The sequence below is a fragment of the Salvelinus sp. IW2-2015 genome, linkage group LG12 (assembly GCF_002910315.2).
Source record: "Salvelinus sp. IW2-2015 linkage group LG12, ASM291031v2, whole genome shotgun sequence".
NCBI classification, from domain to species: domain Eukaryota; kingdom Metazoa; phylum Chordata; class Actinopteri; order Salmoniformes; family Salmonidae; genus Salvelinus; species Salvelinus sp. IW2-2015.
In genome coordinates, this window is record NC_036852.1 from 6,441,696 (window position 1) to 6,463,905 (window position 22,210).

At 44.6% G+C, this 22,210-nt stretch overlaps 1 protein-coding gene across 2 annotated transcripts in view; it reads right to left on the minus strand.

The window, feature by feature from the left end:
• Nucleotides 1–12,827: 12,827 nt before the first annotated feature.
• The window catches only part of nlgn4xa (neuroligin 4 X-linked a), a 67,328-nt gene continuing 57,945 nt past the window's right edge, over nt 12,828–22,210 (minus strand). For both annotated transcript variants that reach the window (XM_023997712.1, XM_023997711.1), the window contains 2 exons: nt 18,326–19,115; nt 12,828–15,224 (listed from right to left, as the gene is read on the minus strand). In XM_023997712.1, the coding sequence (XP_023853480.1) occupies nt 14,330–15,224; nt 18,326–19,115 (1,685 nt within the window). In that variant the 3' untranslated portion in view covers nt 12,828–14,329. The remainder of the gene's footprint in view (nt 15,225–18,325; nt 19,116–22,210) is intronic.

A 22,210-nucleotide genomic window follows, 5' to 3' on the forward strand; every position in this document is an offset into this window, starting at 1 on the left:
GGTTCTCAGTGTCCACCTTCCGTTTGCCATTTTTGATGGTATCTGAAAGTTAATTTTACTGTGATGCTGACGACTGCTGTGCCAATAAATATTGAAATGAAGCAGCCTACTGGCTCGGTGCGTCACCGTTGCATTGTGGGAAATGTGTATGGGCGTGTAAAAAATCTGGCGGGCTGCCGGCTTGCTGCGCGTCTGCGGGCCGGTTCTAATAATAAATCAAGATTCATCCCAGGACCGTAAAAAAACCTTCCTCGCGGGCCAGATGTGGCCCGGGCCTTGACTCTGAGCATATATGCTTTGGGAGGGCATCAATATGTATTAAACTGGTTGGCACTGTCTCTCCACAGTAGATGTTTGCACTCGTGTCCTATAATCAGTCTGGCACATGAACATAAACACAGAAAAATCAGTTGTAAGATATTATAGTTCTAAAGAATAGCACAAACATAAAAATGTCCCTTACAACATGTTACCCTAATGACTACCCTTAGCCGGAGACTTGAAACGTATGTCTTCCGGTTGCTCATCACATAAGCATGTATCACCAAACAGCGCTCTTTTGATGAGTAACCTTGCTGGATCTTGAGGACTTTTATTAATGTAGCAGATGGGGATCTGTGAAACTCACTCCTTAACTGAAGGCAGTCTCCCCCTTAACGCAAGTAGGACGTCTCCGTCAACAGAGACAGTTGAAAATCATGCAGCAACCTGTGTGGTCACGATCACAGAATTTAGAGAACTAGCAAACAAATCGTCGGTGTCCACAATAGTATTCGACCGGGTTGTGGTGCAGAGTATATAGGCAAGTGGCGGAAGTCAAAAGCCGCAGGGACAAGAGCGTGTTGAGCCATAATAACGGCGGTTTACTTCAAATAATATAGGCATAAATTCCTCAAATGGGAATATAACAAACACACAAGCACTAACAAACAAGCACTAACGCACACATCAGGACAGAAAACAGAAATTAATGCCAGAGGTAAATAGGGAACATGATAGGGATTAAAACCAGGCCTGTTGTGTAATACAAGACAAAAATCAAAACGAAACTGAAAAATGGATCCGGTGGTGACTAGGAAAGCCTGGTTAGACGATGCGACCTCGCCGAATCACCACCCGAACAAGGAAGATAGGGCCGACTCGCGGATTCGAAGTCGTACATACCCCCCCTTGACTTGACTCTTCAGGCGAACGACCCGGAGGGCGAGGTGCAGGGCGATCCGGTGGAGCGGTGAAAACTCTTGTAACATTGACGGATCTAGAATGTCCTCCACCGGTACCATCATCTCTCCTCCGGGCTCGTTACCCCTCCCACTCCACGAGGTACTGCAGGCCCTCTCGCCCGACCGCCTTGAGTTCATGATGGCCTCGTTACGATTATGACGCCTGGGACCCCCTCAGATGTCCAACCGAGGGGCGGTGAAACCTCCCGCACCTCCAGACTGGCTGGAAGCGACCATGCACCACCTGGCCTGAAGTGAGGAGGACACATGGACACGAGGGGTTAATGGATAATTCAGGGGGAAGTAGAATTGTAACTCTATAGCTAACAAACCACCGTTCAGTCTCCTCAGGACTTTGAATGGATCCCTCCACAAACCGGGCCCAGGCTTCCGGTCAGGCAGGTGAAGGGGAGGTTTCGGTCGAGGACCCAGACCCGATTCCCCGGTGCATACACCGGGGCCTCACTGCGAGATGGCGGTCGGCACTCGCCTTTTGCCTCCTGATGGGCCCGTTGTAGCCGCACTGGCAGCGTCCCATGTCTCCTCTGAGTGCCAAAACCGGTTCATCCACCGCAGGAGCCTCAAATCTGGCTTCTGATGCCATGGTTTGCCAGGACCGGCTGAATAACCCAGCACACACTGAAACGGTGATAGTTGGTTAGAGGAGTCTGGCGGGGAGGTAGTTTTGGGCCATCTGCCACCCAGGGGATGTAAAACCGCCCACTCCCCCGGCCGGTCCTGCAAATAAGACCTCAGAAAACCTACCACATCCTGGTTGACTCTTTCCACCTGCCCGTTGCTCTCGGGTGGAAACCTGAGGTAAGGCTGACCGAGATCCCCAGGCGTTCCCATAAACGCCCTCCAGACTTAGACGTAAATTGGGGACTCCGATCAGAAACTATTTCCTCAGAGCACCCCGTAGTTGCCGGAATTACATTGGGTTGAAACAGGCCTCCGCAGTTTGTAAGCCGTAGGGAGACCGGGTAAAGGAAGGACCACGGCAGGACTTAGGAAAAACCTGATCCACAACCGCACCAGGATCGTGGTTGGTTACCCCCGTCGATGGGGGAGATCCGTCAGATGTCTAGGTGCCCTTTGCACTGATGCGCATACCGAACAGGAGGAAAACATAAACCCTCACGTGCCTAGCTAAAGTGGCCACCAGTACTTCCCAGCAAGGCAGCGCACCGTCCGACCCGATACCAGGATGCACCAGAGGAGGGTGACGTGTACGCAACAGATCAAATGATCCGACATCAAACGGAACGTACAGGACGCCAGCTTGGACAGTCAGGGTGGCAGTGGGCTCTGCACGTGACGCCCGTTCGATGTCCGGCGTTCCACCTCCCACACCACCCGGTGCCACCAGGCGAGAGGCTGGAATTATGGGAGTAGGATCTTGTGGACCGCTCCTTCGTTATCATTACACCGGGACAGGTGCGGTTCTGCCTTAACGGTCTGGGAAAACCTTGTTTGTAGAAAGGTGAAATCAAAAAAACGGGAGTGAAAAACCATGGCCCACCTTTGCCTGGCGAGGGTTCATTCTCCTCGCCGCCCAGATGTACTCCAGCATTGCGTGGAGTCCAAATGAGAAAAGGGTGTCCTAGCCCCCTCAAGCCAATGTCTCCACGCTTTCAGAGCCATGACAACAAGCCAAGAAACTTCCCGGTCCCCCACATCATAGTTTCGCTCCGCCGGGTGAGCTTCTTCGAAAAGAATGCACATGGGGCTTTTAGTGGCGTACCCGAGCGCTGAGACAGCACAGCCCTATCCCTGCCTCGGACGGCGTCCACCTCAACTATGAATGCTAAGGAAGGATCAGGATGAGCAGCACGGGAGCGAGGTAAACAGAGCCTTCAGGCTGACAAAAAGCCCTGTCCGCCCCAAGCTGTCCACTGCAAGCGCACCGGTCCCCCCTTCAGCAGTTGAGCGCTAATGGGAGCCGCTACCTGACCAAAACTCAGACTAAATCTCCCGGTAGTATTTTGGCAAAAACCCTAAAAACGCTACACTCCTTTACCGGGTTCGGAGTCGGCCAAACTTACGCACGGCCTGAAATGCCAGGTCATTCTCGATCTCTACCCTGCACGCTGAAAAGCGGTAACCTGGAAGAGATGACTGTGGAAGAAACAGAATTTCTCATACCCTTGACGTACAGGTCAGCGCTCCAACGTTGACCAGCACCCTGCGCACCTTAGGACAATGCTCGGCGCGTGTAGCGGAGTATATAGAATGTCATCTATATACACCACTACACCCATGCCCGTGCAGGTCCCTGAAAAATCTCATCTACACAAGGATTGCGAAGACTGATGGAGCATTCATTACCCGTACGCATGACGAGCGGACTCATAATGCCCAGAAGCTTTGGTGCCTAAATGCTGTCTTCCACTCATCTCCCCCCTTGTACGCACCAGGTCTCGTAAGCGCTCCTGAGGTCCAATTTTGTGAAGAAGCGATGCCGTGTCAATGACTCCGGTCATACTTGGCTATGAGTTGGTAGCGGGTAACTGTATTTTACGCGTGATCTTATTAAACCTCATAATCAATACACGGGCGCAACCGTCCCATCCTTCTTTCTTCACAAAAAATAAACTGAGGAGGACAGGTGAGATGGCAAGGCCGAATGCTATCCCTGTCCCAGAGCTTCGGGTGACATATTTTCTCCATAAGCCACCGTCTCCTCCTGTGACAGAGGATACACGTGACTCCTGGGAGTGCAGCGTCTACCAAGAGATCTATCGCACAATCCCCGGTCGATGGGGTGGTAATTGAGTCGCCTTCTTTCTTACAGAAGGCGAGTTGCCAAATCGGCATATTCTTGGGGATGTCATGGTGGGAACCTGGTTTGGACTTTCCACCGTTAGTGGCACCTAAGGAAACACCTACACACCTCCCTGAACATTGACAGGAACCATCCCTTGAGAGCCGCTCTGTTGGCCACGAAATAAATCGGATCATGAGAGGCCAACCAGGGAAGACCAACACAACAGGAAACTCAGGAGAGTCGATCAGAAGACTAATTCTCTCCTCGTGATCCCCCCGCGTTCTCATAGCAATGGCGGCTGTGACCTCCCCAATCAGCACCGACCCCAAAGGACGGACTATCTAGGGCATGTAACAGGGAAAGGGAACATTCAACAGGAACAATAGGATCCCCTAATTTATGTGCCAAGAGCGGTCATAAAGTTCCCAGCTGCGCCTGAATCTACTTAGCGCCTTATGCTGGGATGCGGGAAAACTCAGGAAATTCTATGGGTAACCACATGTGTGCAACAGAGGCTCTGGCTGAGTTGGGTGTTACTCACCTGGGGTGACCCACCAGTGCTCCGCCCTGCTACCATCGACTTCAGGAAGGAAACACCCCAGCACCGACCAGGCAGTGTGCCCTCTGCGGCCACAGTTGGTGCAAGGGAATTGTCCCCCCTCGCGTCTCCCTTCCTAGCAGGCCCCTCCTAAACTCCATAAGGTGTGGATCCAAGGTGCTTGGGTAAGGAACGGGCGGACCCGATCTGACGTCCGCGGCGAGGCCAAACAAGGTTATCCAGCCGGATAGATGAAATCCACCAGCTTCCAGGTTGAAGAGTGGTGTCCCTGCAGGCTAGCTCCCTACGGAAACGTCCTCCATAAACATACCCTGTAGTGATCGATCAGGGCCCGGCTCATTCCATCCCGCACCAGCTGCCCAGAGTTCGGAAGTCCAGTGTGGAATTCTTGTCTCTCCTCATCCCCTGTCTCAGGATGGAACAATCGCCTCTCCTGCCGCTCATCCCTTCAGGTTGGATGATTCAAAGACTCCCGGAAGCGGCAGAGAGAAGTCCCTCATAGTCATCCAGAGTTAGGGGCCCTCCCTTCCCCAGATGGCGTTGCCCACTCCAGGCCTTTACCAGTCAGGCCCAGGAGATGAGGCCCCACCCTCTCGCGTCCCGAAGGGGACGGATGAAACAGCCGCCAGGTAGAGCTCCAGCAAGTTGTGTAGGGAAACCCCTGGCAACCCGGCTGCATGTTCCGTCATACGGCTCATGAGCGAGAAGCCGAAATCCCCACTGGGTCCTGACGATGGAGGGGTGGACACGGTGTAGGTTGGGTGCGGCGGAGGTGATGGGTATGATGACCGGGAGTCCTCCTCGTCTTCCCATCTGTCCATTGTTTTGCAGCCACGGATCCATGGCCTGTCCCTAGACTTGTAATATGGTCGCGTGCTGTTGGACTTTCTCCTCCTACTGGGAGAAGAAGGGCTGGCTGCACCTGCTGACTCCATTTGAACAGGGTCCGTGTTCTGTCAGGGTTGTGGTGCAGAGATGTAGCGGGAGTCAAGCGCAGACACAGGTGTTGAGCACATAACGGCGTTTACTCAACATATAGGCCAAAAAATTCCTCCAAAATGGGAATATAAACGAAACACACAAGCACTAACAAAAACCACTTTAATGACCACAAACAATCACGGACAGAACAGAAATGAATGGCCAGAGGGTTAAATAGGGAACATGATAGGGAAATTGAAACCAGTGTGTTAATACAGACAAAACAAATGAAAACTTGAAAAATGATCGGTGGTGAACTAGAAAGCCCGTGACGTCGACCACCACCCGAAACAAGAGAAGGGCCGACTTCAGGCGCGAAGTCGTGACATATAAGTGTCTTATATCTTCTGAAAGCTTAAATTCTTGTTTTTTAATTTATAACTTTTTTTTGGCCCCCCCCCCCACCTTGGTTACCCCCCCCAATTTTTACAGTAGCTAATGCTTGCGAAAAAATGCCATGCCATTGTTTGAGGAGAGCTCCTAACAACAAAACACTTTTTCACCGCGATACATTGTGAATAAATTCACCTCTGGAAGGTGAAATGTGTACTGCATTCTGAAATCTGCTCTTGATTTTCTCATCAAAGGGTCCCAGAATACATTAAAGTTTCATTTTATTAGATTTAAAATCCATTTTTCATATCCTAAAAAGGTTCCATATAGCATGCGCGAATTGATTTTCTATTTCCATCGTTCAATTTGCAAAGAAAGGAATCTGTGAAAATCTACCCTAAACGTTGTTTCAACCAGGTCAAATTCACGTTCATATTTTTCCTCAGAGTCTAAACGTAACCAGACTTCACTATATCATTAGGCGTGCAGTATATCCTATAGACACCCAACATTTTGTTAAGAGAGCAAACGCCTTCATGGCACGCCGATGACACGGGCCCAAACATGGGCGGTTTTTCACTTGAACAAACTCTAACTTTGTCAAATAAGCACCAATCAGGGTCAAACAAAGCTAGCTAAATAGCCAATGAGCTGGGCTACGCGAGCTCTGGAACCCTTGTATCTGTCATAAAATCATTACTAACCTGGTGCGACAGCATGCCTTTCCTATTTGGAAAAAATTAAACAATATTCAGAGTTATAAGTTGATGAAAACTGGTTGTTTTGCAATATGTTGAACTTATAAAGTATGGCTACTAATATTGTAAAAGCTAAATCAAATCCAAGTATACAGATTTTGACGATATTCTTGTAGACAAATGTAATATGAATGCAAATGTCTCCTTCACGATTTGCCCAAATGTACCTGGGGTGACCTTCACACTAAATGTCATGTAGTTCCTCATACTTCAAGTTATCCATCTGACACTTTTGCAACATAATAGGCTGTCATCGTGGACACCATCGAGAGTTACAAGCAGGATGAGAACAGAACTTGGGATCTTCTCCTTTGCATTTCAAAGATTGGTTTTGGTAGAAAAAAAAACGGGTTGTTTTCTTCTTTGTCATTTTTCTTTCTACCAGATCTATTTCTGTTAAAATTCTCCTACATTAAATTACATTTCCACAAACTTCAAAGTGGTTCCTTTGAAATGGCGTACCAAGAATATGCAATCCTTGCTTCAGGGACCTGAGCTACAGGCAGATTTGATTGTGTATATCATTTAGGCGGAAATTGAAAAAAAGGGCTATCCCTAAGAGTTTAGCATCGATGCGTTTGGAATACTTCAGGAGGGCAGTCACGATTGTGTTTTCAAGCCGAAGTCATGAGGTTTTGAGTTCTCCGTTTGAGTAAAAGCAGATTTATTTTTATTTCACCTTTATTTAACCAGGTAGGCTAGTTGAGAACAAGTTCTCATTTACAACTGCGACCTGGCCAAGATAAAGCAAAGCAGTTCGACACATACAACAACACAGAGTTACACATGGAATAAACAAACATACAGTCAATAATACAGTGGAAAAAGTCTATATACAGTGTRTGCAAATTAGGTAGGATAAGGGAGGTAAGRCAATAAATAGGCCATGGTGGYGAAATAATTACAATATAGCAATTAAACACTGGAATGGTAGATGTATAAGACAACTGTTGGGACTGCMCCGRCAGAGTTTTCTGACAGACATGTGTACTATGGCGCATTGAGTTGGTTGGAACCTCTCTRGTGTGCTGACAAATAAACAATGATTCATTTAAGATTGACTYTCAGTGTCCCTGTGTAAGAATTTCCACAACAATGTGATTGACTGGGTTAAGACTGTGTTAGCCTGCTGATCTAAAGCCTAGGCATTGGTCCTGTGACTTGGATGGGTCTCTTCAAGGAGGAGGTCAAAGGGGAGTGAAATGTAAAACAGGTGGTTCGGTGACCTCACTCGCGTGATGAGTTACTTGTCTGAGACCTGAAAAGTTGCATTGTCTGGCGAACAGGAGACCTGGGTTAGAACCCCATCACTCAAACTAACACTTGTCTTCAGGTCTCAGGTATAGTTGCCCATGAWATGGGCTGCACAGATCCTTCTGCTTCTGTTTGCCACAGAAAGTCATGTTGTAGGCCTGATTTCGAATCCAGTCAGTTATATATGGTGCAGTGRTCTCAGAGTATGAGGTCAAAAAGTGGTGAAATGTGGCCCGAGGTGGTTCGATGAACCACAATCTTTTATTAGTAACTTTGCTGGACACTTGAAGACTTGTGTTAATTCCCTGAGCTCCTCCCCATGGGCTTTAGCTAAGTGTGCTAACAGTCTTGTGACATGCAGGAGACCTGGTTCAAACCCAGTCARTCACAAGAGCAATATGAAGTAGGGAGTGGAAAGGCTATCCTTAGAATGGCTATGACAGGGCTATTCAATTAAATTCTTATTGAGGCCAAATTACATTTTTGGGGGGGACACTTCCTTTTAACATGTCTTGCGCGGCCTGTGATCATCATGGACGTGCCTTCTGTTTCCCTCTATGTTCCAGAGAAGCTTAGCTTTCATGAATTGGGCCATATTAGCTTATACCCAAAACGGTTCAAACGCTAAAACCAAATTCATAGGAAGAAAATCAATTCTACATGCCACATTGGCTTCAAAAGCTGCCAGAAGCTTCTGTTTACAACAGAGAGCGTTTCATTCTATCTGTTCTCTMCCTTTCCTGGTTGGAAAAGTACCAGGATTTTGTCTCTGGTTTTGAATCTGAATTTAGAGAGCTACATTTGTGATCTGAAACTGAACGCATCTGAGAAGTTGAATATATGGATTTTTGTWTTCTTTATATTACCAGGTAAGTTGACTGATGACCTTGAAATGATTGTTTATAAATCTGATACACAGGTAATGAATGCAATATATACCATTTTGAAACGGACTATATAAATACTGAATTTGAATATTCAATTAAATGTGACCGACCGCATCGATTCGGTCTTATGTAGCAAAATTTGAAATTGTGTTTTTTACATTGGATAAAAGTAGAGACTCAGAGCTACAAAATGGTATATACTGCGGTTGAGGAACAATGGGAAAGTAATTCTGCTTTGAAAGTTGACCTTTAGCCCTACTTTTGAGAAAATACCCCTTGAATTATTTTGGTACACCTACTGGAGAGCTCTTCTTTATCTACACCTATTCCACATCATTTACACCCTCTTAAGCCTTAGCTCCACCCATCTCTTTAAGGATTTATATGTGAGGCCAAGTGCTTAACAGAGTGAGTAAGGTAGTGTAGTAAACAAACAACGTTGTGAAAGTAGTAGCCCACAATAAGGAAAAACACCAGGTAAAAATACACTTTATCTAGTCCTTGACTATTATTCCAATCTGACTTTGAAATTGTCCAGATACAAATAGATGGCCGTAATCACCCCCAGACACACCTGGCTAACTTGATGAGTCATGTAATCACATTGCAAAGTAGACTATTTTGTTTATACTTGTAGCTAACTAGCTAGCTAAACAATGAACCATAATCCCAACCCATAGCTACAGTACAAACGGATTGTCATAGCTAGCCACCATGCATGAAATGCTGAAGTTTGAATCTGGCAGTACTAAATGTAAGCGGATGTGAAATGGCTAGCTAGTTAGCGGGTACGCGCTACTAGCATTTCAATCAGTTAAGTCACTTGCTCTGAGACTTAATTAGGGTTTCCCCTTGCTCTGCAAGGGCCGTGGCCTTTGTGGAGCGATGGGTAACGATGCTTCGTGGGTGACCGTTGTTGATGGTGCAGAGGGTCCCTGTCGCGCCCGTGTCGGGCGAGGGGACGCCGCTAAAGTTATACTGTTACATTGGTGCCGTGACCCGGATCACTGGTTGCTGCGGAAAAGGAGGAGGTTGAAAGGGGGGTGAGTGTAACGGATGTGAAAGGCTAGCTAGTTATCGGGTACGCGCTACTAGCATTTCAATCAGTTACGTCACTTGCTCTGAGACTTAAGTAGGGTTTCCCCTTGCTCTGCAAGGGCCGCGCTTTTGTGGAGTGATGGTAAACACGCTTCGTGGGTGACTGTTGTTCGATGTGTGCAGAGGGTCCCTGTTCGCGCCCGTGTCGGGGACGAGGGGCACGGCTAAGTTATACTTTACATAATAGCTAACCAACCAGGTTCAATGTTAGCTAACTGCCTAACATTAGTCTATAACTAGCAATGCAAATGGTTTTCTGAGATACAAATAATATTACTACACAGATCATACATGTAACATTATCTAGCGAGCCAGCAAGCAAACATTCGCTAGCTAGCTAACAGTACTCTTTAACTTTCAATGAAAATGACTTTTTGACAAAATTAGAAACATATAATATCTGAAAATGTAGTCAGACTTACCCGTTCGTATACATGGATGAACACGTCAAGGCAGCATGTCTTTTACRTTTGGTTTGTAGCTAGCTAYAGCTTGCTTGGCCAGTTGTTGKGTCAAGGCACACCGGTTCACACTGATCGTGTGCAGAAAGTAGTAAAACTCAACTTTTTCCCACTGATCTTTGTCAATAGAGCCTGCTAAATTCTGGGCAGCAATGTTGTTGAGAGCAGTAGCAACACTTTTGCGGTTCCCCCATGGCAAACGTTATATCTTTCAAAAAAGATGCGGTAGGAAAGATTATCTACACATACTGAGAAGCTCACGTTATAGACAGAAGCGTTGCTGCATGGCAGTCCAACCTGAACTCATCTCTTGACATTATCTCAGCCAATCATGGCTAGCTTGGAAGAGTCTTGTCTTTTTTCATGGCTAAACCAACTAGGCTCGTAATTTTACAATTTCATTCGTATTTACAGATGGCATACAGGTTTGTTATTAAGGCACATGAAAGTTCACATGTTCCAGAAGGCATTTCTGCCTAAAAAAAAAATAATACGTGCGACATACGCCTAGCTTCTTGAAATGGGACATACATTTTTAATACATTTTTAAAACGAATTGCATGATTCATTCAAGCTTAATTTATGAATTCAACTATTACATTTGTGCATTACAAATGACAAAGTCTTACATTCAAATGCAATATCCTAATACAAATGTAAAATTATGGAATTCTAATTCAATATCCTAACACAAATACTAAACTGTGGAATTCTAACGTAATATCCAAATATGAGATCGACATTATGGAATTCAAATACAATTTTTGTTGGCACTGAAATAGCTCCATATCTCTCTCTCGATCTCTCTGCACAACTGATTTGAAAACTATTGACAAGTACTGAGAAGGTGAAAAGAGGACAATATTTTTCTCAAAGTAAAAATCATGAAAAGTAAAAGGGGAATTGTCTCTAGGCCATTATCATTACCTTGGCAGCCAGTCAGGTCTCCACCACACACAGATGAGAGTTCCTCTCCACTTAACTGTTCAGCATATATATTGGCTTAGAAGATTTCATATTCATCTATTAGGGTCCTGCCACCTAGGGAGGGAATGCAATCAACTGACTTCCATGCAAGAGGTATTTACCCGCATCTTAATTCATCGTTGGAAGAAAAACACCACACACAGCAGTAATGTGAAGGGAGGGTGTAGTAGCAGCAATGGCTGTGTACTAGYGAGCTATAAGCTGGTTACAGTGGACTTTATGCCTTTATGGGCCCTTCCCCAATGGTAGTGAGTCAGACTCCTCCCTCATTCCTGCCCACTCTTTATTTGGTTTGCTACCTTGTCACCATGGCGATCGATACCACTCGGTAATGGCTGCTTGGAGAGCCGAGGGACTTGAATGACAGACGGTGGTGGGACCGAGCTGAGCATGTCCCAGGCTGAGCTGCCTGACTCTGAGCTGAGTGATGGAACGCTGTAGCCGGCTTAATTAACTTCCAGTCGAGTCTGGAGTATTCGTGCTCAGTGAACCCCACCACATTACCCCTAGCATAAACAACATGCCAATTAAGAAGAAGAGCTGTTGCACGTCCAAAATGACACCCTACTCACTTTATAGGGCCATGGGGCTCTTGTCAAAAGTAGTGCACTGTAAAGCGAATAGGGTTCAATTTGGGACGGAGCCCTGGTCTACTCTATAGACACACTCCATGCATGGTCCTGTGTTTTCACTGGTTGTCTTAAGATATACATTTTAACATGCAGTTTGAGACATAACCAGACTAGACAGATCATGTAGCTAATGAAGACAACATATTAAATGATCTTGGCACTTTGGCAAAGTTTTTTYTCTGCCTCATAATGACAACAATTTTCTTCGCCCCCAACCTYTTGCATCAGGGCCATATACACTGTAGGTCAACAAATGTCAAAGAGATTGTATAGAGACATCTACTTCGCCCCAGGAACTGCAAAAAAAATATTACAAATGTAGATTTTCCTTCTGTCAAGTTAGTTTGAAGAGAGATCAATATATTGACCCGTGGGAAGGAAGGAGGGACAGCATTGCAAACCAATTTTACGCCATACAAACCCTTGTATGCAAATACCACTAGAGACCCTGCAAACCCAATGCAGCTACACACTTGSCTATTCAGCTCATACGCGTGTCAGTATTTTCTTTCCCCTTACTGAGCAGAGTGGCAATTCATCAAGTCTGCAAGTCAATGGATTTGGCTCTGCTAAACTATTTACAAATTCCAATATAACATTTTAAAAGTTTTGGTTGTTAAATTGCCAGCGTTGATAAACTCTAAATTGATAACTTCATGAGGTTCATGAAGAGTGCATCTGCACAAAGTGAATAGGAGAAGAGGACGGACTTGCAGCAAGACACAGTATATCCATTAATATGGAAACGCATGTCTTCATTGTGTTAGACAGCAAATCAAGAAGGAGTCTTATTCAACAGCACGTGTTCCAAATCCTGCGTATCATCCAACATTTCTTACACAGACCGGCACACTCACATAAAAAAAAAAAAAAAATGTCCATGAAGATTTTCTTTAGAAAATACTGTGATATTTTATTAAAAATGCTGCAGAAAATCTTTATACAGGTGTCCAGACAGAAATATCATCTATCACTTAATTAAGGCAAAACTGCAAACAATATCAGACAAACTAAAACATTTCAAATCCTAYATCAAAACCCTTGGTATCTTGGCAGTTGATGGACCAATGGTAAGGATATATCTTTCATTGAATTTACAAATGAGGCATTATTATAAACATTTTTATATGTACTTGCTTTCGTTTTTTTTCTGTAATAGGATGCGGAACGGAAATCATTTGGGTTAATGTTGACTTTATATTGTACTTATAATTGTTATTATTAATAATATCATTTATCATTATTTACACTCATTCACTTGTGTTGTAGTCACCCAACATATCAAAAGCCTGGCACAATACTTTACATATTGCTAGCATATGACAATTTGAAATATCTAACATATACTACTTTACAAACATATCCAACTAATATTGATACCAAAATCCACTGCCTTTTTTCTAAGAAATACATTTCTGGTCACATTTGAAGCTCAGGCAGTGGTGAGATTGCTGCTAGACATAAAAAGCCTACAAAGAAAACGATTAAAAGCAGAACAAGATGAGTCAGGTGACAAACCTCATATTGAGACAGAATCAGAACGCTGTCTGAAAATGGAGATTATAAAGCAGTTCTCAGACATGCATTGTGTCAGAAACGGATACAAAGGATACACAGGACAATATAATGGTTGTCTAGACGATGCACAGTATTCTCCCAAAATGGATAGTGTTTTTTATCTGCTGCTGTGAAAACAATGAAACACAGATTTTAATACAAAAAAATTCATAATGACTGATACTGTTTATTTACACGCACCTCAACAGAAAGAACACTCGTGGAAAAGCCATAGTTAAACTTAAACAACAATAGAAGTTCTTTAAATGTCTCTTTTTTGTTTATTTTTACTCACAACTATATACTGTTTTTAGTTTTTTACAAAGTTTTCATAAATACATTTCAGGCTGGGGGGAGTTTTAAATTCAGTGCCCATGACTACTCTGTCATACTTTACCAATGCAGTAGAGTGGTATTTCACTGTACAATTGTGTGTTATTGTCCTATGATGTACTTAATGGCACAAAAAGCTTTTTGAGTAAACCTTGTCATCACTGTAACCCTTCATGTTTTGTATTGTTTATTCAAGCATTCTAAAGCCGATTATTCCACTTGTCTTCAGGTGTTGCTCTTTTGGTAAAACTCTCTTCGATTCATTTGAGAAGCTTCACTCCGAAAACAGTATTACTATAGTAACATTCACTTTTCAAACACGTCATTAGAAGTTCATATTTGACTTTGATATACTGTTCAAGAAGGCATGGTAGCAAAATAACATCTCATCCTCTGAGATGAGTTCTGTGTGAAACACAGTCAGTCACTCTTCTCTCTTTTCTTAGTGTTTGTCCAACATAGGCCAGGCCACATGGACGTTTGACTTCTCCACATTGAGCTATACCCTGGTGGTGGAGTGTCCATGGGGCAGGTTGGTACTGTTCTGACTGCCGCCAAACGTGTTGAAGTTGTGAAGCGGCTGCATGGCGGCCAGCGAGTTGGGGATCATRGTTATGGTGCTGGGCGTCATGAGGGGGATGTCGTCTGGMGACCTACGYAGYGTGAGGGTGTAGTCRGGCGGGCAGGTGAGGCGCAGCGTGTCGTGGGCCTGGAGCGACTCACACTCGTGGTGGTGCTCGTGATCCATCTGCTGCTGYTGCTTCATCTGCAGGGACATCAGCTCCTCGCTCTGCAGGTGGGCGATGTCATTGGCGTTGGCCGCCGCATTGGCCGGCCCGGCGGAGATACGCTGTGGGCTTGGCCCGCGCCGGTTTGACTCATGCCGCCGCTTGTCCTTCTTGTAGTAGAGCGCRGCGAACGCCAGGATGTTGAGGAAGAGCAGCGAGGCTCCCACGGCGATGGTGACGCTCAGCTCCGTGGAATAGTCCCGTTTAGTCTCGATAACCACGGCTGATTCGTCGGTGAGGTCCTCACCTTTCCGCTGGTCRGTGGTCTGCTTGGTGTTRGCGGAGGGAACCCCAGGGTGGCGGGTGGTAGAAGGCCGATTCCCCGGGAAACGCTTGGTGTAAGGAAACGGGGTGGTGTCCTGCGGCGGTATCTTGGTCGTKGTGGATACATACTGGAACAACTCGTTTATGTTGTGGAGGTGTGGAACTAGTTCCAGCCAGAAGGCTACCTTAGTGGCCCGGTAGTGGTCCCTGACCCTGGGTTTCAGGCCGATGTGCAGGTAGAGCTGGTCCTTGGGGTTGTACTTCGACCAGGCAACCTCTTCAAATCGATTGGGTTTTGTATGGATGAACTTTGTGTCCTGAGGAACGGGCTGGTTTGGATCTCTGAAATAGAGAAGATTAAAAAAACATTTGTAATTATGAAATCATTATACAACTTTCCTTTTCAGGACAGTATTCTACAAAATGTTTTAAAAAAGAGAGAAAAAAGAGAGATATAAAGGGAAGCATTCTGAAATGGCCACCTAAGCATTATTTTATCTCTAGGCTTGTGAAGTCAATGCTCGTGAAATTGAAAATTATTGACCCAAAATATTAAAATATACTAGAAAGAAATGTTATGTTATATTCCTCCCAAGTGAGTCAATGCGGTCATTATTACCTTTGTAATATTTTTTTGAGTTTTTCTTTAAGCCCACTGAAGGAAATCTTCAGATAAAGTCACAAATGGCCACTAAAACTACCCAGTAGATTCACTTTAGTGCTGAGTCATCCTCCTGTACGGTTACAAGACTCAAATAATTGATTAATACAAAGCATATCCTGTGCCCCCATTTTTAACGTTCATAACAAACACCTCTGTTATTCATCGAAAAAATAGTATGAAATGCCCCAATATCCTAGATCATGTTAACATTTTACTGTAGTGTAGCCATTTTATTCTCCCATTGACATTTTGAAGTAGATATTATAGTGGACTGCCTCAGAGTTGGAATCGAGCAATTCTCCTGTGACATTGTGACTGTGATTTCATTAACTTTCAAAGGGAGACAGAGGCAAGGAGTACAGTCAAGACGACAACCTTGGAGCCTGACACTGTTGAGTGAGTGGAAGGGTAAGAGGAATGGAATGGGAAGTGGGAATGTCCAGCTGAATGCTGAACAGAAATGAAGGCCTCATCTTGAGTCATACACTGCACTCAGGCAGCAGGGGACACTCAGGACCCATCAGACCATTCAAGATGACCTCTTATGCAGACATGGGTTCAAATACTATTTGAAATAATTTAAAATACTTTAGCTGCGTTTGATTTAGCTTGCTTGACCCAAGGAAACCGATTGAACAGGCGGAAAACAGCTAACCCCGCCCACCTGGCACTCCAGGCAGACTAGAGCCAATGCTAAAATATATTTGATAGACGTCAAAATAGCTATGTACCCAGAGGTCTGCTCTGCTTCCGAAACGAGCTCTTAGAGTACAGAGAGACTGTGAGACTGGGAGAAGGCCGCTTTTATCACAGCTCCATCCATCCATCAGCCGGCCGGCCTACTAGATAACAGTGGTCTCAGGGGATCAGGATACATTTTACTGGCTAATCCAGCATGACAGTATCTCCGGCTGATGGAGCACTGTTTAATCCTGTCATTACCGATCACAGCAGGATCTAAGTATGTCGTTCATTTGTAAATGGAAGCATGGACAGAGAGAGAAAGACATTGAAAATATGTCTGTGCATCCCCGGAGAGTAGGATTCAATTAGATCTGATGCAATATGCTATTATTCAATACAAAGCTAATCTTGTGTCATTTTGCTATGTCATTCTATTTGAGAGAACTTGTATATTTGGTTGTATCACTCTTTGAACGCCATGGGCCACATTCACTATTATACAATTGCAAAGATGTTACCAAAATGGGCATATTGCTCACAGTACTTTGTGTCAAACCCTAGTGCCTTGCTGACTATTTTTTTAAACACTACAGTCTTTGTTAGTAACATCTTCTCATTTGACATGTTTTACACTGTCAAAATGTCACCTCTGGGTAAATTAAGATAATCTCCCTGAAATGGATTCCGTGACTGTCTAGTAATAGTTACATGCATATTACATGGGCATATGTTCCAGCTAGCATGTGGATCCCAGTACAATATCACTTAAGGCCCGTAGCCCTGATAAAATCATATGGAAGCGCCTGCTGTAACAACATGCCATTTTCTCCGACACCAAAGACTTGGAATAAAGACAACACTCCAGCCATCCTGTGCCCATCGGGCTGATGAATACTTAGCGAGCTATTCACATGTATCTCAGAAGGTCCATAAAACATATGCTTCCACCATGCTGTCAATCTGTTTCGTGTGATAACAGAAGTACATTCAGATGGAAGGCTAGTCCACACCTCCTAAGAGACTTGTCATCGCAGGTTTATGGAAATAGCAGTCACAGATATAAATAAACCGCATGTCGGTCTACCCAGATTCAGCTTTTTCACCAGAGGGAGGTGGCTTGCACATAATACTTTCATGTATCTACTCAGATACTCACAAATGTATTCAATTCTATCTCCCTCTGCTTGACACAAAGCCTCTCTTTGCAGCTGAAAAAAAAAATCTGCTTTTCCAGTCTGCCATGTGTTCCCAGCTGTCTTCATTTTTAGTTTTGGCTATAGCCTGTATGTGCAGTGTATACTAAGAAACAACACGCACGCACGCAACCATGCACGCATGGATACACACAGGCCTCACTCATTGTTCAGGCCTCTATCCACTACGAATAAGAAGAAGGCTTACCTGTGTATTGTACTTTTCTATTTTGTATTTCACTCCATTTCAAAGCACTGAGATGCGTACTTAATGATATGCCTCTCATCCCTCCGAATCCCCTGTCTATTGTTGGGAGCCTTTTTTTCTGAGAAACCCTCAATCTAGCGAGGAAATTGAGGATCGCAACGGGAGTGTTTGCCTGCAGTTGGAGAGACTCTTGTGAAAAACGGGCACTCTCGAAGCGATGAATTTGCTTTTGGTTCCTGCTTTGTTTGAAGCAGCACTACGGGAAAGCAAAAAGCACTCAGAGTAAAAGAGCCTCCCCATGTCAATAACGTTGCCAATCTATCCCCTGCTGAACTGGGATCAGTTGGACGCTAGCCAAGCCGGAGAGCTGGGGGAGGGAATTCTACAGCCTATGAAGCTTTTCAAGAATTTATTTATTCACCTAAAAATTAATTTTCAGTGTGACTGGGTTGCAAACATCCTGCTACCTGGCTAATCCCAGGGTTCAGGAAACAAAGTCGTGACCCAAATATCAAGTGATATTTGCAAATTGCAAAGCCTTAATCAAAACCAACACCTCTATAAGACTAGAAACACTGATTTGTTCAGTTTAGATAAAGCTATGCTCCCATAACTTCTCATCCATGACGGATACTTATCCACTTCAAATAAACAATCTGACAGACAGTAGTAAAAACAGAATTGGACAACCTACCCTGTCTTGGCGAAGTTAGTCCAGTAGGTCATAACAACCGCGCTGAGCATGACGTCGTTCTTGGAAAAGTTGCAGTTGAACAGGTCCGTGGGTCCGATCATGGGGATCCCGAACACATAGGGAACCTCGTCCCCATGTGCCGAGTCAGCCCAGCTAGGCTTCATGTCGCTCTGGCAGTGGTGGTAGAAGGCGTAAAAATACGTTGGCGAACCATACTGGGCATGGAGGTCCGCTGTGGCTACGGCCGGCGCCACCCACTGGTGGTCGGTGAAGAGTGCAACTAACGTCTTCCTCCTTGTCTCGGGGTTCTCCTTGTCGGCCCAGTCAGTGTACATGAACTTAATGGTCTCTCTTAGCGTGTCCTTGCCCTCTGGGTAGCCGTAGAGGTGATCCACAAAGTCCGACACGGCAAAGTCGAAGTCGTTGGCCGAGACGCCATCCTCACTGTCAACGCTGCCCTCCACAAACTTGAACCCTTCGCCTTGGTTGACCCCCAGCATGATGTCGTAGTTGAGGAACTCGCCCTGCTCCATGAGGATCTGGGGGTCGTCCGGGATGACGTCGCCGTCGATAACGGGGCCGAAGGCGATGTGGTACTTTGCGGGTAAGATGTTCTGTTCGATCAGCTCCTTGTAGTTCTTGCTCTGGAGGCACTCCACCAGGTCGATGGTGTCCAGCATGTTGCAGCCCACCTTCTCAGCCAGCATCCGTGTGTACTTGGCAGGCTGGTAGTTAACCGCCCAGCTGGACAGAGCTGTACCACTCTGGATGATGGCTTTCTGGAAGAGATCTGAAAGGGGGAAAACTGATGTTAGACACTAAGTCTAAGTGTTTGGTGTTTTTCACAAATGTAAAACATTTTTTGCAATAAAACTACCAAAAGAATACACACACCTGGAACAGCCACATTGGTATTAACTCAGTATAGAAACAATTGGTATTTTCTGGTATTATTTAAGTAATTTTGATGTAACATCTTCGGTGAGTGCTATAGTCAGTGAAAAATGTTTTGCAAGATTATCCCTGTAACATCCACACAGATCCATCAGACAGAGATACATCTATACTGCATATTCTCCTATACTGACACAACATGCAGCATTAGGATGATTAAGGACATGGACAGGGACACCACCTCTCGTCAACGCTGGTCATAATAAATTAATCAGACTGAAAATAAAAGACACATTTGGTTATTCTGCAATGAGGCTTCGGGCCACTTATTCATCCTGAATTATGTTTATGATCTGTCTGCCACTGCCACTCTGCAAATAGGCCACAGCGCACTAGGAATACTTCTTGCATGTTACATTTCTTCCAGTATTCTCTAAGTTCTATTTACATCCTTGTGATGGTGACTCAAAAAGGACGACTTGAAAAGTAYGTTTCCGAGCCACAGAAGACATCTCCCGCAAGGCCTAGTTAGCAACAGAGGTTTATTTCGCTCCCCCCCCCATTTCCTCTGGATGAAGAATATCAGTTAAAGCCTGACTCACCAGAAGTGAATTTAAATATGTTGCATATGCCTCCTGTGTATACCTCAGTCTGCTTGCTGAGGCGTGCCTGTGGAGCCGCGAAAGAGAAACATATCATGTCCTACAAAGGGAGCAGCGATGAGGGGCTACGGATTCCATGCCACCTGGGTCTGGCTAAAGGGAGTGATGCAAGCACATAGCCGGCCTGACTAACAACAGCCCTAGCGAATCCGAATCCATCACAACACCAATCCAGATGATAGGATACTGGGCTAACCTCGGTAACCCAGAACCAAATCTCGTGAGAGGGTTTTTATTCCGGGGGGTATTGGTAAAATGTTTGGCCTAGTGTGAGTGATGGAACCAGGGTGGCAGATGTTAAAGCAATGATCCACTCAAAAACTATCTGTCATATTTGCTTCATTAGTCCACTGATGATACAGTCCCAAAATGTTCTGCATGTCAGCGATCAAGCCTTCAAGATATAGAACTTTCACAACGCTAAGTGTCACTTACTACATCACAATGATGATGCAAAATGCGTCACACGATGCAAAACGAACTGAAGGTACCACATTCATCTGTACAAACAATAGTACAMAAGTATAAACACCATGGGACCACGCAGCCGTCATACCGCTCAGGAAGGAAATGTGTTCTGTTTCCTGGAGATGAACGTGCTTTGGTGCGAAAAGTGCAAATCAATCCCAGAACAACAGCAAAGGACCTTGTGAAGACGCTGGAGGAAACAGGTACAAAAGTATCTATATCCACAGTAAAATGAGTCTTACATCGACATAACTTGAAAGGCCGCTCAGCAAGGAAGAAGCCACTGCTCCAAAACCTCMATAAAAAAGCCAGACTAGGGTTTGCAACTGCACATGGGGACAAATATCGTACTTTTTGGAGAAATGTTCTATGGTCTGATGAAACAAAAATAGAACTGTTTGGCCATAATGACCATCATTATGTTTGGAGGAGAAAGGGGGAGGCTTGCAAGCCGAAGAACACCATCCCAGCCATGAAGCACGGGGGTGGCAGCATCATGTTGTGAGGGTGCTTTGCTGCAGGAGGGACTGGTGCACTTCCCAAAATAGAGGGCATCATGAGAAAGGAACATTATGTGGATATATTGAAGTAACATCTCAAGACATGAGTCAGGAAGTTAAAGCTTGGTCGCAAATGGGCCTTTCAAATCGACCACAAGCATACTTCCAAAGTTGTGGCAAAATGATTTAAGGACAACAAAGTCAAGGTATTGGAGTGGCCATCACAAAGCCCTGACCTCAATCCTATAGAAAATTTGTGGCCAGAACTGAAAAAGTGTCTGCGAGCAAGGAGGCCTACAAACCTGACTCAGTTACACCAGCTCTATCAGGAGGAATGGGTCAAAATTCACCCAATTTATTGTGGGAAAGCTTGTGGAAGGCTACCCGAAATGTTTGACCCAAGTTAAACAATTTAAAGGCAATACTACCAAATACTAATTGAGTGTATGTAAACTTCTGTCCCACTGGGAATGTGATGAAAGAAAAAAAGCTGAAATAAATAATTCTCTCTATTATTATGCAGATTTTTCACATTCTTAAAATAAAGTGGTGATCCTAACTGACCTAACACAGGGAATTTTTACTACGATTAAATGTCAGGAATTGTGAAAAACTGAGTTTAAATGTATTTGGCTAAGGTGTATGTAAACTTCCGACTTCAACTGTACATACAGTACCAGTCAAGGGTTGTTCTCTTTTTTACTTTTTTCTACATTGTAGACATCACAACTATGAAATAACACATATGGAATCATGTAGTAACCTAAAAAGTGTTAAACAAATCAAAATGTAGTTTATATTTGAGATTCTTCAAAGTAGCCACCCTTTGCCTTGATGACAGCTTTGGACTTCTGAGAGAATGATGAAGAAAGAAAAATTCATCGTGGTATGTTTTTATTGGACATATTTCAGAACTAGATGTTTTCCCCTGAGGCTACTCTCGCTGTTGTCACTCAGTAGCAACAGCGGACATGGAGAGAAATTAAAGTCCACTGACGAGTGCAAGACATGTCCATTTCCTGCCATAACTGATATTGATTCATATTGACGGAAATAAAGTCTGAAGTTGCGAGATGTGCCGGTTAAGATCTATCTGGGATTTTGCCCTATGGAGACTGATTAGGTAATGCTGTTTTCACAGTCATTTACTCAAACAGCTCCTGGTGAGATTTTCTGCAGAGAAAGAGAGCGAGAAAGAGCGAGAGAGAGAGAAAGTACAGCTAGCTATTCAATTGTCTATCTCTGTGTGCATCCCAAATGACATCCTATTCCCTATATATTGCACTACTTATGACCAGAAAAAGGAAGTGCACTATAAGGAGTATGATACCATTTGGGACGCAGACTTTGTTTGCCTCTCT